General features: G+C 37.0%; 1 protein-coding gene across 2 annotated transcripts; it reads left to right on the top strand.

Annotated features, from left to right (window-relative positions):
• The first annotated feature begins 1,236 nt into the window (after positions 1-1,236).
• LOC139966338 (alkylglycerol monooxygenase-like) lies at positions 1,237-15,157 on the top strand. Of its 2 annotated transcripts, none has more exons than XM_071969232.1 (13): positions 1,237-1,386; positions 2,205-2,451; positions 3,722-3,852; positions 4,884-5,035; positions 5,823-5,926; positions 6,604-6,699; positions 7,485-7,551; positions 8,648-8,713; positions 9,376-9,455; positions 9,856-9,990; positions 10,537-10,656; positions 11,375-11,457; positions 12,563-15,157. In XM_071969232.1, exons 2-13 carry the CDS (start codon positions 2,335-2,337, stop codon positions 12,759-12,761), a joined length of 1,350 nt encoding a protein of 449 aa, XP_071825333.1. In that variant the 5' UTR covers positions 1,237-1,386; positions 2,205-2,334; the 3' UTR covers positions 12,762-15,157. The 2 variants fall into 2 exon arrangements, with proteins under 2 accessions (XP_071825333.1, XP_071825334.1); XM_071969233.1 differs by lacking the exon at positions 1,237-1,386 and adding an exon at positions 1,404-1,544.

The following is a 15,157-nucleotide window of genomic DNA, read 5'->3' as shown; positions in this document are numbered from 1 at the left end:
TAACAATGTTCAAGTAATAAGAAAGCATCCAGGCCCGCGTTTACCAGATATATTTATTGAGTAAAAGTTAGAGGGATGACGTATTGATCCTAGCAGGGTCTTCAGAGGCTGAATGTAAAACATCAGAGGTATAGGAGATATCGCCTACAGACGTCCACGCAACCTACGGGACCTTATTGTGCGTGCTGCTGTTCCACCTCTAACTTAATTCTAATCCTACACCCTTTGAGCATGGTACTTTCAAGAGTGATAATACTTCGAGATGCATCGTCTGCGGCCACCACATTGTTGAATCCAATTCCATCACCAGCCACAGCACCCAACTCACACACAAGACTAAAGGTCACATCACTTGTACAACTATGTCATCTATCTGATCTCCGAGTGTAGAGTTTGTGTCATCCAAGTATGTTGGTGAAACTATAACCACCCGCAATAAAAGAAGCGGTTCTTATGATCACAGATCCACAGTCAACGTCATGAAGGCTAAGTACCCCGGTGGGAGAACACTTTAACCGGGACCAACCATATAATACCATTAATGACATGTCCCTACAGGGGATTGAATCCTTAGGTAGCCGTCTTGAGGCTAGTACGAATCAGCAGAGAGAGACTGTGGATGCAACGTCTTCGCACCATTCAACCTCATGGGCTCAACATTCAGGAGGACATGACTAAGCTTTCTTCTGCTACCCCCCCCCCTTTCCATCTCTCCTTGTTTCCCCCTCTGTCACCCCTCTTCTCGTAACTTTCTTCCACCTTTTTTCCCTCTCCAGACTTTTCTGTCTTTGCCCTCCTCTAGTTTACTCCTTACCCTCTTCCCCTAATCCTCTCTTTGTCCCTCTACAGTTTATCTCCTACCTCTCCACTTCCCCTGTTGTTTTCTTTCTTCTCTCCATCCCTTGTCTACTAATCCTCTTACATCCATCTCTTTTGTGTTCACCCTGCTCATTTAGCTGTCTGAATTCTGTTTGTGTATTTGTCACTTCTGTTACTGTAACTTGGCATTCAGCCTCTAGGATCGAAACATCACGCCCTCTTACTTTTGCACATTCTCTTTCACAGGCTCTTTAAATTGAGTGGATAATCAGTTTGCTAACAGTTTTGTTTGATTTAGATATAGGCCTATATATATGTATTGTGATATTGTATAGTAGTTCATGTACTCGTCAGTATGTGCTTTAATTGGCGGCCCATAGTTTCAAATTCCTGTTGGTTAGAACTTTGTTTACAAACATTTTGGGGTCAATGTGTCGATTACAATCGAAGATCCAGGGTACTGCCAATAGGGCTTCCCTGCTTCCCACGGTTGTGTAAATTAGTACAATAAACTGACTACACAGAAAACTTTACTATCCTGTTCAATTCGGTGTGAATACTACGATGGTATCCATTATCACATGAGTTATTTCATTTCAATCGCAATTTCCGTCCATATTTTGGGTGGCTGGAAAAATTTCGCAAGATTTGTTTTTGGTACCACATCGTTGCGTGGTAGTGTGCTCACGGCGATTGCTTTCCATACAACACCAATTTCGAGAGAAGTGACAATGAATTTGATTTTGTTTATTTTGAAATGAATTGAATAATGTTAGGAATAAACTGGCAGAAAAATGCGAAGCCTATCACAAACTTTGACCTAGGCCTAAACCTAAAATTTAGTTTAAACATTTAGTTTAAAATAGTACTGAGTGCCTAGTACAATTAGTATTATATGTACTATAGTAGTAGGCCTAGTTGCCCTTGGCATAGGCTAGGTCTACCAAAGGCAACCACGGTCCACATTTAGGCCATACGTAGGGCAGACAACCTATAGTATAGTCTAGAACTAGGCTAGATAATCTCAGTTTGTTCCATACATGGTCCGTTCAGATGTGACGGTTCATTTTCAGTGGAATTAGTAAGAATACCGGGAAACTTAATCCCATAGATCGACTGGTCAATTGAGAAGTTGGATGATATATTTATCATGATAGAAAAACAATTAGTAGACCTAATTTGCTACATACCTATTGAAACATAAGACCTATACTAATTAGATTACTTATCTCTGTTGTTTTCCTTATACACACGATGTGATAAAAATAAGCACCGGGTAGTTCCAAAGGTTGAAACCGCAATAGAACCTACTTTTGTGTGTGATTTATAGCTTGAACTCTCAGATGTATATATGGCTCTAAACAATTTGAATCTTCCCACTGTAGATCAGAAACAAACATCTGCCCAAGAAGTCCAGCGGTGTTGACCTGTCACTTGCTCATGCCTCTCCAAGCTCAAGGAAAATTTTGTCGATTTTAATTTATGAACTGGTGTGTATAGTAGCTTGGGATCACCATGGGAGCTGTATTTAAAACTGACGCAGTTACTGGTTACCGCCGCATGTTTTACATTGTTTCCCCGAATGAGACATCATTCAAATTTGTAGAAGATGTTCCCAAATACATCGACGAGGTAAGTTAGTTGATATGCATTTCTGTTCTATGATATTTAATGCACTTTTGATGTAAAAGACAATTAAAGCTGACCCAACCAATGCTTTAATATGTCTGTGTCTCACTTAATCTAAGTTCCTCAGAATGTCTTTCAGAATCATAGCAGTATATTTGACAAATTACTGTCTTACATAAAACACAAATCTGCATGTGGAAAGTTTCTCTCAGTATTCTGTAAAAGACTGAAGAAGTGTTGGTAATGCTAAAAACACATCTGGCTCATAAATGTGGAACACATTTCACACCTTTGTTTCAGTGTTTCATTCATGTTAGTAAGAATTCATTAAGCGGAATATTCCTCTTAATGAAAAAAAACAGGCAAAATTTGAGTGAGATATCTCTCATGAAGTTTGCCTGTTTTTTGATGTTGCTCTGATCATTGACTATACCCATTGAACCTTTTATTCGAAACATCACCAACTTGAACTGGCATGACCGCTAATTCTCTCAATAAGCACATATACGGCAATGCTCTAGTTCCCCATGATCCGTTAAGTGAGCATTGCAATTAAGTGCCTATTTATTTACCTGAAGTTTTGTTAGAAAAGGAAGAGCGCCACCCATATTTGCAGGCGGATCTGGTAATAAGCTCCCACCTCTATAAAATAAACTATTGCTTTGCAGGAAGCAATCTTCATAGGCCTCTGTTAACATTCTGTTTTGTCTGTCTCATTTTACATGTATCTTCTCTTCTCTAATTCACAAACCTGCATAGCTGGGGTGTTAAAGTCACATTTAGGCCATGGCAAACATCCACCCGCCCCCAATCCCCAGCCAAAAATATTTTGTTATTTGCATAAACGTCCATTATATAAATGAAGAGGGCATTCCATCACACAAATGCAACTACCAAATCATCAAACAGCAGTAAAAGGGTATATCATGCTAATTTATTACATACTATCCACATGCAGTAGATGCCAAGACTTATCTGCCATTTTATACTCTGCCTTTAAATGATAACTTTTATCAGTACAAATCAGAGTTGCAGTCAATGCATATCAGTATATTGCAATGATATCCTGGAAGAAGCTTACTAAAAATGAAACAATTAAAAAATAATAAAAAAAGGAACAAATTGTTCAAGTGCAAATCTAAATCTTTCACTCCCATGGCCTCAAACTTGAACTAATTCACAAGGATACTAAACTTTGCACTTGTTATTCTAAGCTGTCATTAATTGAGAGATACGTTTGAATTCTTATGCTTTTTAAATTTGTCATTGAAAGGCATCAGTATATTTCTTGACTTTGATTGCTCTGGAATATCTGGTGGCATACCTTGAGGGTAAGAAAAGCATCTTTCGTCTGGCCGACAGTATAACTTCCATCACAGCTGGTATGTTCCTTGTAGTATCAGAGTAAGTACACATTTAACACATGTCTCATCAAGGCTTCTCCTTCCTTAGACATTTGTTCTCTTATTCTGCTATAAAGGTGTGTTATTTATATGAGTTTGTGAATAACAACTTCAATCGATCTGTTTTAACAATTTTTATGTATTAAAGTTTTCGACCCATTTGTTTTCATTAAAAATTTGTATTTATACTAGAATTCCTGTCCATATGACTCATGCACCCCCCCCCCCCCCAAAAAAACCACCAAAAAGGTAAAGAAGCTGGTTATCTCTGGATGTATCATAATGAATAACATGAAATTTCCCCCTCCCCCTCCCTCCCCACTGCAGGGTGATGATTTACTTTATTGTGTTTTAATGAAAATAATTCGATTTTATTTGAGATGTTTCCCCCCCCCCCCCCCTTGCAAATGAAGAAAAAAACTGAGAAACTACAAATAATTTCAGTCAGGGATTTCAGAAAAACAACAAACAATAAAACAATTTCAATCAACCAAGTTTTCCTCCCACACTCCACCCCCCACTCCCCTGCCCTCACACTCTAACCTTACATGAGTGCAAAGCCTTTGTGTGTCTGTTGATTCAGTATCACAGCAGTTGTTTTATACATCAAGGATTAAGTTGTTACTTTTCAAGGCAAATATTAAGACTAATTAAGCTATAGCCTATAACCCCTAAGAAAAAAATCATGTATATCATAATCTGGGCTGAACCCTAAATTTGCATATTTCTGCAGTTTTGGGTTGTAATTGCCGTCATCAAGTTATTGGACTAATTTAAAACTGGTAGCTGATTTGGGGACGAAGAGATGATGTGGACCATTAATTTCGAACACAAAAGCAGGATTGAAATAACAGCAGATATGGGTGGCAGTCCTCTAGGGTTTTATTATATCAGTAAAGGAAACAATATTAATTGCGACAAGCTTAATCTGAATAGAATGAATTAACTAAAATTCAAGTTTTTGATTGAATGACCTACATTTAAGATTATTACATTTGCTCATGTCAACAATTTCATATCATTCTCCCCTAGCTTCGTTGTGAAAGGCTTTGACATTGCTGTGTATTCCTGGATTTATGAAAATTATAGACTGTTGAACCTGCCCTGGGATAATGCCTGGACTTGGCTCATTTGCTTGTTTGGAATTGACCTGGGTTACTACTGGTGTCATCGCATGGCTCATGGTTAGTAATGCTAGTCGAGCATATGACTTAACAGTTATGGGAATTGTGAAGATATTTCTATAGTCAGAGTTCTGCCACACACATAAACACCTCTTGAAAGTAATCCGAATCTATAGCACTGCATAAATTTAAGCATGCGAAAGTTACTAAAACTTTTCAAAAGCGTTTTCAAAAGTGTTTTTTCAAAGTGTTTGGAGGAAGGGACCAGGTGGTAAGTTCTGTTTGGGGTAATTACAGGACATGTATGTTAGATCCTCCTGCAAGCAGGAACTCGCGAAGAAGCCTCATTGGCTTATCAAAGCCGCAAGCTGACCAAGTCAGTCTCTTACATTCATATTTAACATCCATGATTATGAATTGTCAAAAACTCTGTAAATGGACGACATACATCAATCTTGGAGTGATTCGAGCCTGGGACCTTATGATTGGAAGGCACCGGCGTTATCCACTGAGCAACACTCCTAATATGATTTGACTCATGCTAACACTCCTAACATGATTATGTAGATTGTAACTCATAGTCATTGATTGATTGTCCCTGGGAAAATATGTTAATGTCTCATAGCATGTCAAAATACTGTACAAATGTGAAAAAATTGATACACAAAACCAAAGATGTTTGAAAGTGTTTATACACATAACATAAATTTATGATGGGAAAAAAAACTGTCGGCGAAAAGTAATTTGTCTCTTTTTTTTAGCTCAGCTTAAAATGAATCACATTTATTGTTGATTGCTGATATATAAATTATACATTTACATTTTTTTGTTATTCTGTTTCTTTCAGAGGTGAATTTTATTTGGGCAGCTCATCAAGTTCATCACAGCTCAGAGGATTACAACCTCAGCACAGCATTGAGACAGAGTGTTGTACAGAGGTTCACTTCATGGGTAGGATTAAGTTTGTATTTTAAACATAAGGTGGTAGTAGAATCTTTCTCTGAGCATCCTCATAAATATATGTCATTCCTGCACCTGCCTGGCACTCTTGACAATTGGCAAACATCTTCTGCTTTGTTCCGGCCTGAGGGCAGTCTTAAAGGCATTGAAGACTCGCCCAAAACAGCGTGCCGCCATCTTTATAAAGTTAACTTCCGTTGCTTGCAAGTGAAGTTTTCCTCTTGTCGCTACAAAATGCAGCCAGTAATGAAACGTGATACCTTGTTATCTTTAGCTGGACCTGAGATGCATGGCTGTATCGTTTGTACACTGTGCTGTGGGTATTGACCGCAGCTGTATATACTGACTGTACACTAGTGTCTAATAACCGACAGTAGCAAGCTGTGTGTGTATTTTCTGGGATTGATGGTGGTGTCTCACACTTCTGTTACACCTCATTCGAAACTAGGTCAGATTACCGGCATTAGACATTTCTTTTCGCGCGATTCTTCACACCCTTTAACGGAATATTGAACTACCTGAAGCTACTGTAATATATGAGGGTAGGATAATAACTATGAATGTTAAGTTCAATCTCTGTAGGGTTCATGCAAAACATGAGAAGATGGTTCATTGTTGAATAATTAGACAGATTAAATGAATAAACATTAGTCTGTTTCATTTTGCAGGTATTTTACATCCCTTTGGCACCCATAATACCTCCAGCCATCATGCTAGTCCACATTGAATTCAACCTGATTTTCCAGTTTTGGGTTCATACTCAGGTAAATTTCTATCATACTTGTTAACAATGTAACTATATTTAATCAGTATGAAGAAAGTTTGGGCACTTGGAATGGAGTAGGGAGTTCTTTTTTCATTTGGGGGTGGGGGTGGGGGCTTAAGGGGGTGTTGGTTACCAGGTATACCAGTGATTTACACATGTTGCATCATAATATCCAAAACAGACTTTTGACTACCCGGTTACCTGGTGGGGTAATTTTTAAGTCAGCTGCACAATAAATGGTTCATCTTAGCCAAATTGATGACAATAAATTTAATAGTAGCTTTATCGCTACTGTTTGTGTTTGAAGAGGGTCAATTGTTTGGCCATTCCCTGAAAAAATATTCCTTCTCTAGTCATTGGTTTGAATACCATCTTCCGTACAAGTAAATTCTCGCTACGTACGATACCTCTTTACTTCCCTTTTCTACCTAGTAAGAGGTTCACACAATTCAAGTGTCAATGTCATAAAAAGTTGAAATATCCACCGTCATTTTATGTAATTTACAGCCAAGAAATATTAGTTTTGTTTTCTTCTGCCACTCATTGATGACGCATGGTAAAGTATGACTCCAAAGCTAGTAAGAACGATAGAAGTATATTCCAGGCTGTACCACTTTAGTATGTTACATAATACATGTACAAAAATCTTAATAAATGTCAGACTCACACCTACTTAACATGAAAATTAACATCAAGTTTTATCAATGAAAATTGAGTTTGATTTCTCCTTACTGACAAATGTAACACTTTCAAAAAGATGAAGGAAAGTTTTCTCTTTTGCAGGTTGTAGATAAACTTGGCCCTTTGGAGTACATCCTGAATACACCCAGCCATCACAGAGTACATCATGGTAAGATGACTGCCTTTATGCTCGCCCCCATAGGCGTACGAGGCGGGGGGCTGGGGGATGCAGCCCCCCAACCAAAAGTTTGTGTAAATTCGGGCAATATGCTGAGAATTTTTCGGGCACCTACTGAAAGAAAAATAATTTGCAATGTGTTTTTCAATGGTTAAACTTATATTTTTCTTATCATTATTATTATAACGACTTTCCCAATAAATATAACCAATATGGAAGGGTTATAAGACGGAAAATGATTGTATGTTATTGGCATGCGATGTAATAACTGATGCATGCCTATATGATATGCACATTAACGGTTGAAATAATTTTGGTCATATTTTTCAGTCAAGTCGTTACAGCCCCCCAAATCACATTAGGCTCCTACACCTATGCTCGCCCCTTCGGGCTTTCGAAAGCCACATGCTAGGAGTACTGTTAATGCTTCTCCATAACTGCTTAAGCCTTATATGGTAAAACAGCCTATCTCCTATTGATCAAATTAGCATGTTCATGTTTGCCTCTTCCTGATCAAAGCCAACAAATGATAGATCCTTATATCGCATGATTCATACAATAGAGGTCATATTACAGAGCTTACTTGTGAGACAAAGTTTCAACATAAAATATGGAGAATTTACATGTAAAACTTTCCGATCTTTTAATTCCCATATAATGCCATTTAGTGTCACAGGCATAGTACAGCCTATAATGTTGTGGCATACTGTTTGGGTACAAAACAGCACTGCAGCCCACAAGATAAATTATATACCCAACCTGGGCGTCAATGTTTGACATCAGGAGGTATGATAAAATACCATTGAACAGACCAATCTGTTGCTTGTAGTTCACAGTACTTATCAATTGGTCCAGAATATTAGAATATTACAGTTGTACCCAATTCTTACGACTTCAAAGTTTTTGAGTGTGTTGTTATTTGGAACGTACATGATAAATTACATAAAAATGAAGTATGAAGTACATTAAAATGGCAGGTTGATTATCCTCGATTGAACTCAACAACCTTTTATAGTCTCTTCAGTTGTCAGTTCATAAACTAGTACCACAATGGTTGGCAGTGTTTCCTGTTTTGTTGTTTTGTCAGGTCGAAACCGATACTGCATCGACAAGAACTATGCTGGAGTGTTTATAATTTGGGATAGAATGTTTGGTAAGTTCACTGTTGATAAGCTTTATTAGCATCTGCTCATATGTAGTATATTAAGGCCTTTCACAAACATACTGAGGAAGTAGTACAGAGTCTAGTTACAATATCACAAAAGGTATAGCCTGCTATTTCATAAACCTGAGTGATTCTAAGCCCCAGATCACATTAATTGAAACATGTGTTCAGTAAGAGATAAGATTGATACAAAACTACCATGTAGTTGAATTGCAGAAACTTTCCGAAGAAATTATACCTCCCACCTGCCTAATCATGCAGTAGTAAGCTGTGTCATTCATAAATCTCAACAGATTAAAGGTATGCTGTGTTGGCCTCAAATATGCTATATATTCAAATATGGTCAAAATTCTTAGACTGTTTTGATTACAACCAAGTTCGAGGAAATTTTCCTCACTGGGACATTCAGTCATCTTGTGTGTTCCTTAAAAATGTCTGAGAACAATTTGGAGAGTAAAGACCTCCAGGGAAAGTACTTATTGAAAACTTCTAGCAATTATAGAGTGCTATAATTTGGGGCCTATACTGACTACCTTCTAGGTCAACTGTATTCAATTGGCAATATCCATTATTAGTAAAAATTCCACCAAGAAATATGAGTAAATGACAAAGAAAAAAACTTTGATGAAGTGATTCTTTGTTTATGACAGGCACATTTACCCCCGAGAAGGAGCCAGTAGTGTTTGGCCTGGTGCACCCACTCCAGACATGGGAACCAATAACAGTTCAAGTATGTCATCTCTATATAGAGGCTACAGTTTAGATACATGTCATGGTACAAATTAAGCACATGAGCTGCGGTAAATCGATGTTGAACGGAGGAATTTAGAGTACAAAGAGACAAATATTTGGTCAAGGAGTGGAGGTGTGTCGAGATGTATAATCATAGCCTAAGTTCACTGACCGGCACCAAAACATATTAACAAGAGAAAAGTGTTACTGAAAATTATTAACAAAGTTTGATGGAGGTGGTAGGTGGTAGGTGGGGGGTGGGGGAGAGAGGAAAAGAGATGACATTGCTCCTTGCCCTTTTGTTATGCTATTGAGAGAAAGTTATGTTTGTCTTGGTTCTTACTATTATTTGACACTTTCGATGCTATCTATGAAAGATTTTTTTGGTCCCTTGACAGCTTTGCCATTTGAAGTACATGTGGCATAAAATCTGGGAGTTTGAGACCTTCAGCGACAAAGTAGCTTTCATATTTAAAGGTCCAGGTTGGGAACCAGGCAAGCCCAGACTTGGTCTCATAGAAGATATTCCAGATGTAAGTGTTCTTAGAAAATCTCACCGATTTATCTACCTGTACTTCTGTAGTTGTCTGCATATGAAGTTGAACTGACAGTTGCAGAGTTCCTCAATAATCATTTCTTTTTGTTTCGTTGGATTGTCAGGCTAGCCAAAGTTTTGAATCGGCATATGTCATGTAACTATAGTGAAATGTGCAATAGTGATATTGAAAGTGTGATATCAAAAGAAGTTTGCTACTTGTACGTTATATTGAACACTATGTAGCATTTAGTATGTAGCAGATATGTCAGTAAAAGTCCATGAAACTCCTTTTGAACAACATTGTGAAGTTTTGAAAGTCACTTAAAAATACTGAGTGTAATGAAAATTTTTAATATTTTATATTTAGCAGTTATGTCTATTATCAGTGAGGTATACCCTTACTCATTGTTTGAATTTTTGATCATATATCTTGTGTCATTGGGCATATATGTCATTGCAATTGGGTTTTGCCCTTCTTCTGTTGGGGTATGAATATTGCATAATTATGTGATTATTCATTGCTCATTTGACTACTTTGCAGATCCATCACCCTCAGCCCAAATTTGACACATTTTTGCCAACTTGGTGCAAATTCTATGTGGGCTTCCATTTTTTGGTCAGCTTTCTGGTTCTGGATGCCTTTGTTAATATCTTTGAAGTAGTGAGTAGTACATTTATGAGCATTTCTTGATTCTTGAATTAGACAGCAATAATACTCCAAATCCACCACATTCTTCAATCTTTCTTCATTTGTTGTTTATCACCTGTTTTAATCTAACAAGGGATGCAGAAAAGAATATATTCAGTTAAGACAATACCCTTTGTGTCAGCTTATTGTTTGGATGAACTTCCCAGAGTTCCCTCTCCCTGTGAAACACCCCTCCCTGGTGGACTACCAAAAGAACATTGAATCAGGACTTTTGCTTGGCTATTGTGTGTGTTAAAGGATGTCTTTAGGCAGAATTTGTGGGTATTTGCTGTAGTCCAGCAAAATTGACAAGCTTTGATGCTCTTTATGAATAAATATGAATCCATTTATATTTTGGTAAGACTATTGGCAAGAAACCTGCACATAGAGCCCCTTACAGGATTGAGTTTAGGTGAGCCAGAGGTTTCACCTGAGGCAACACCATGAAGATCATTGCTGTGAAAACTCTCGGGGGCATGATATCTCTCCCCCTCCCCCTCCCCCCTGATATTTGACCCAGCTGCACCTACTGTATGCTAGTGCTTTCCAATGCTCAGGATGTACTATAAATTAAACTTCATCACTTTAATATTGTCTAACATTAATTATTACTAATTTTTTTATCTCTTGATCAATTTTCCATTCTCCCATCTAACTTTTTTTTCGGCTGATGGCTCCTTTTCCCTTTCAGGGTTTAACAGCATTAGCAGCGGCTCTAGGAATCTTCTATATTATCTACACCATGACCTGCATCGGCCATATCTGTGATGGAACGTAAGTCATCATGTACTTTAAATCAGAGCACTCATCTCAAAGATGGTTTATATCTGGGGTGGGCAACCTACGGCCTGCGTGCCACATGCGGCCCGCCAGTGATTTTTTTGCGGCCCGTGAGATGTCTCAAGGAAAAGAAAAAAAATCAATCTATTTTACATCATCACAAAAAACAAGCTAGCTGCTTAGAATTTATCAGCACTAATGATGCTGTCAGGTAGGCATATTATCCCCATTAATTATCAACTTTACTGTATTGGCATTATCTTTTTGTGAATACAGATTAAGTACACACACCTATTGCTTGAAAGTCCTCGGAATCAAAGGTTGAAATCAACAGCAGGTCGTTGGTTAGGTGCGGCCCAGTCAATTTATCACTCCTTATATCTGGCCCATTCATTTAAAAAGGTTGCCCACCCCTGGTTTATATGAACAAGCCCTATGCCAAATATCATTCCTATCCATGGAATGTACTTTCCTATATTACCCAGCGGTGTAACAGGAGGTAAAGGAGTATGTATGTACGGAATAAATGTACCACATAAAGTGAGTGATAAATGAATATACCTTGTGTGGGTTAATTAAATTAGTTCACGAAACATCACCTCCTACTTCTCCTTTAATGCTGTATTCTGCTTTTTGAGTTAACATTGCAACATACTGGGCATGTACTGTTTACCTACAATCGCCTCCTCAACACCTATCCAAGGGGTTACAAATGCTTGGCTGTTCCAGATTAATGAGTTATTTTAAACGGTTTAATCCAATACAGAAAGATTTTGTGTCTCTCAAAGTTAACATCTTATTTTGTTCATTTGCAGAAATGACAAAATTCTTTTTCTTGAATATAATGTGTAGGAAAAAAATAAAACATGTCGTAGAAGAATATACTTATTCTTTCTTCAGAGACAAGTTAATGACCAATATTGATCTCTGGTTTATCCTACTTGTATCTTGTAAACATATTGTTAGAGTTTAAAGCAATACAATAGTTGTGTTCATGTCATGCATAAAAAGCCTTTTTGGATGAAATAAAGATGGTAAGTGTCGTCCAAGCTTTTAGTTTATTAATTAATTAATTCTAATTTTCATATTTGATTTGAAGATGGTATGCTCCTTGGATGGAGCTGATTCGATGCTCTCTTGTTCTCGTGGCAACCACCTCACTCAAAGAAGACCTAATGAGAGTCACTGATTTAGATGATGCACTCATACAGGGTGTGAGAGGGGTTTTCTTCATATCTATGTTACTATGGTTACCACATTTACTAAAGACCCGGGAGAATAAGGAAAAGCTCAAGTAGTGGAAACAGTACACATTGTTTCTTATCAGAATGTTTATGAATTCTACTAATAACAGTGGAATCATTGCTATTGTATTCCATTTTGTTTTGATGGTTGTATAATAAAATGTGTAAGGGTGTACAGGGTGACTTGATGCACAAACCTCAATAAATTGCATACATTAATGGCTTTCAAAAAGATATTTAGCTGCATCTTTGAATATAACTTTTATATTAATAGTTTTTTCCCCTCAATATAGGTATGTACTAGATTATTCATAAACGATTACCAATATAAGTACTTATAACTTCAAAAATCAACTGGCTGCTTTTAATCATTGTGTAAAAGATGAGGGCAACATTTGACTGTTATGTGTCTGTATAGTACCTGCATTTAAATTATCATTGTACAAAGTGTTTCCTATCTTGTGTCAAATGAGTTAGATCCATTCCTTGATATGAAACCAATTCAAATGTAGTACTCAGTCTTGTGACAATATGTTAATGTCATGCCTAAAACATTTAAATATCTGCTGTTAATATAAAATATCAAACTTTCTAATTACTGTAGATCTTTGCATCATCCTTCAGTTAGTAACAACAAAAATTTTTCACTTTTCAACTTGACCTATTAAATTATCAAAAGTGCACACAGCATTCATGAAGACTACCCTCTACTTTGTAGAAACAGTTGCATGCCCGGGAGAAGTCATATCCTGGCATGCAACAACCCAATTATATAATATATCACATATGTTAATTACAAAATGATATGAGATTTACATAATTTTGCATAGATGCTAACTGGTAAATTTTGAGAAAGTATTAAAGTCATGGCATGAATCCACTGTGGTGTAAATGTAGATGCAGGCAATAAAAGCCTACAGTGGAATGACAACCTTCCTAATTACTGGTTTCCAGCCTCGATCTGGACCTACAGTCAATGTCCATGGCCTAGTTGGTTAGGGTGTTCACATATAAAGCGGGAGGCCCATGTGTGAATCCTGGTAGAGCTTTTTTTGGAAGGTTTTTCACTGTTCTGTATTATTCAAATCATTGCCTATATATCTCTCTCTTTATATAGATAAACATGTATGTATATATGTCTTGACCATGAGTAAACACTTATGATATGCAGTGTACCCTGGTATCCAAAATAGCTCTAAGCTTAATAATTGACATTTAAACAAAATGTTACAATCTCATATGTTACTGTAGCAAATCTTTTTTGCTGATAAGCTTCCTGTTACCTTCAACATCAATTGGGATGAGTCAACCTTTTGAATGAAGTAATGTTCCCCAATAAGCTGAAATATTTAGCTGGATTCAAAATATTATGTATACCATTTGGCATGGTTTTCAAATATATCAAGCCCCCCTCCCCCCCCCTCACCCGGGTCTCTTCACAAAGATTTTCTGTGTAAGACTTGCAGTTTAAACAGTTTAAAGGGTGTGAAGATTCGCGCAAAAAGAAACGTCTAATGCCGGTAATCTGACCTACTTTCGAATGAGGTGTAATAGAAGTGTTAGACACTACCATCGATCGCAGAAAATACACACACACAGCTTGCTACCATCGGTAATTAGACACTAGTGTACAGTCAGTACATACAGCTGCGGTCAATACCTACAGCACAGTATACAAACAATACAGCGATGGACATCTCAGGTCCAGCTAAAGATAACAAGGTATCACGTTTCATTACTGTACTAATCGGAATTTTGTAGCGACACGAATAAAACGTCACTTGCAAGCAACGGAAAGTTAACTTTTTCCGATGGCCGCACACGGTTTGGGGCGAGTATTCAATGCCTTTAAGTTTCCTTCCAGTGTCCAAATTTGATTACTGAAGAATAAAACCTATTTCTAAATGCTAACCTTGTGAATAACTTTCTTGATTTGCCAGTTACTGTAGTGAAGCATTTAACATCTATAGATTTATTATCCAACATAAGGAACCGTATGAGGGAAGGAAGTCCATATTGTTTTCATTTGGCTGTTATCATTGTTCTTATATAAATGATTTTTCTTTATACTCAAGTACTTTTGCTTTCCTTCGTTTACACCGAAATGACTTACAAAATATTTTATAGTTGGTTGGAGTAGCAACAGTTTCATTTTATAAAGTTAATAACTAATATTACGACCGTGGTGAATAAATCCAAGGATGTAATCTCAAACTGTACAGGACAGATTTATCAGTTATATAAGGTGAAGGTCAAATGAGGCATACAGGTTCTAATTATAACAATAAGATCTTTATGTGTGAGTATTGCACATGCTACAAGGAATGGAGGAAAGATGTCTTTATTTAACTATAAGAATACTTTATATTTTGATGAAAATATTGGTTTGTAAATATGATAAAATTTAAAATTTATGATACTGAAAATTACACTATAAGACTTAACAAAGA

The sequence above is a fragment of the Apostichopus japonicus genome, chromosome 4, assembly GCF_037975245.1.
Source record: "Apostichopus japonicus isolate 1M-3 chromosome 4, ASM3797524v1, whole genome shotgun sequence".
Classification (NCBI taxonomy): Eukaryota; Metazoa; Echinodermata; class Holothuroidea; order Aspidochirotida; family Stichopodidae; genus Apostichopus; species Apostichopus japonicus.
Note: the sequence above shows the minus strand (reverse complement) of the source record. Positions and strands in the feature narration are given on the sequence as shown.

What these genes read in the sequence shown, in the direction of transcription:
- LOC139966338 (XM_071969232.1), top strand. Translation starts at nt 2,335, where the DNA reads ATGGGAGCTGTATTTAAAACTGACGCAGTTACTGGTTACCGCCGCATG. An exon ending in AGTTTTGGGTTCATACTCAG is followed by an intron (nt 6,700 to 7,484) that starts GTAAATTTCTAT and finishes TCTCTTTTGCAG; the next exon opens with GTTGTAGATAAACTTGGCCC. An exon ending in AATTTGGGATAGAATGTTTG is followed by an intron (nt 8,714 to 9,375) that starts GTAAGTTCACTG and finishes TGTTTATGACAG; the next exon opens with GCACATTTACCCCCGAGAAG.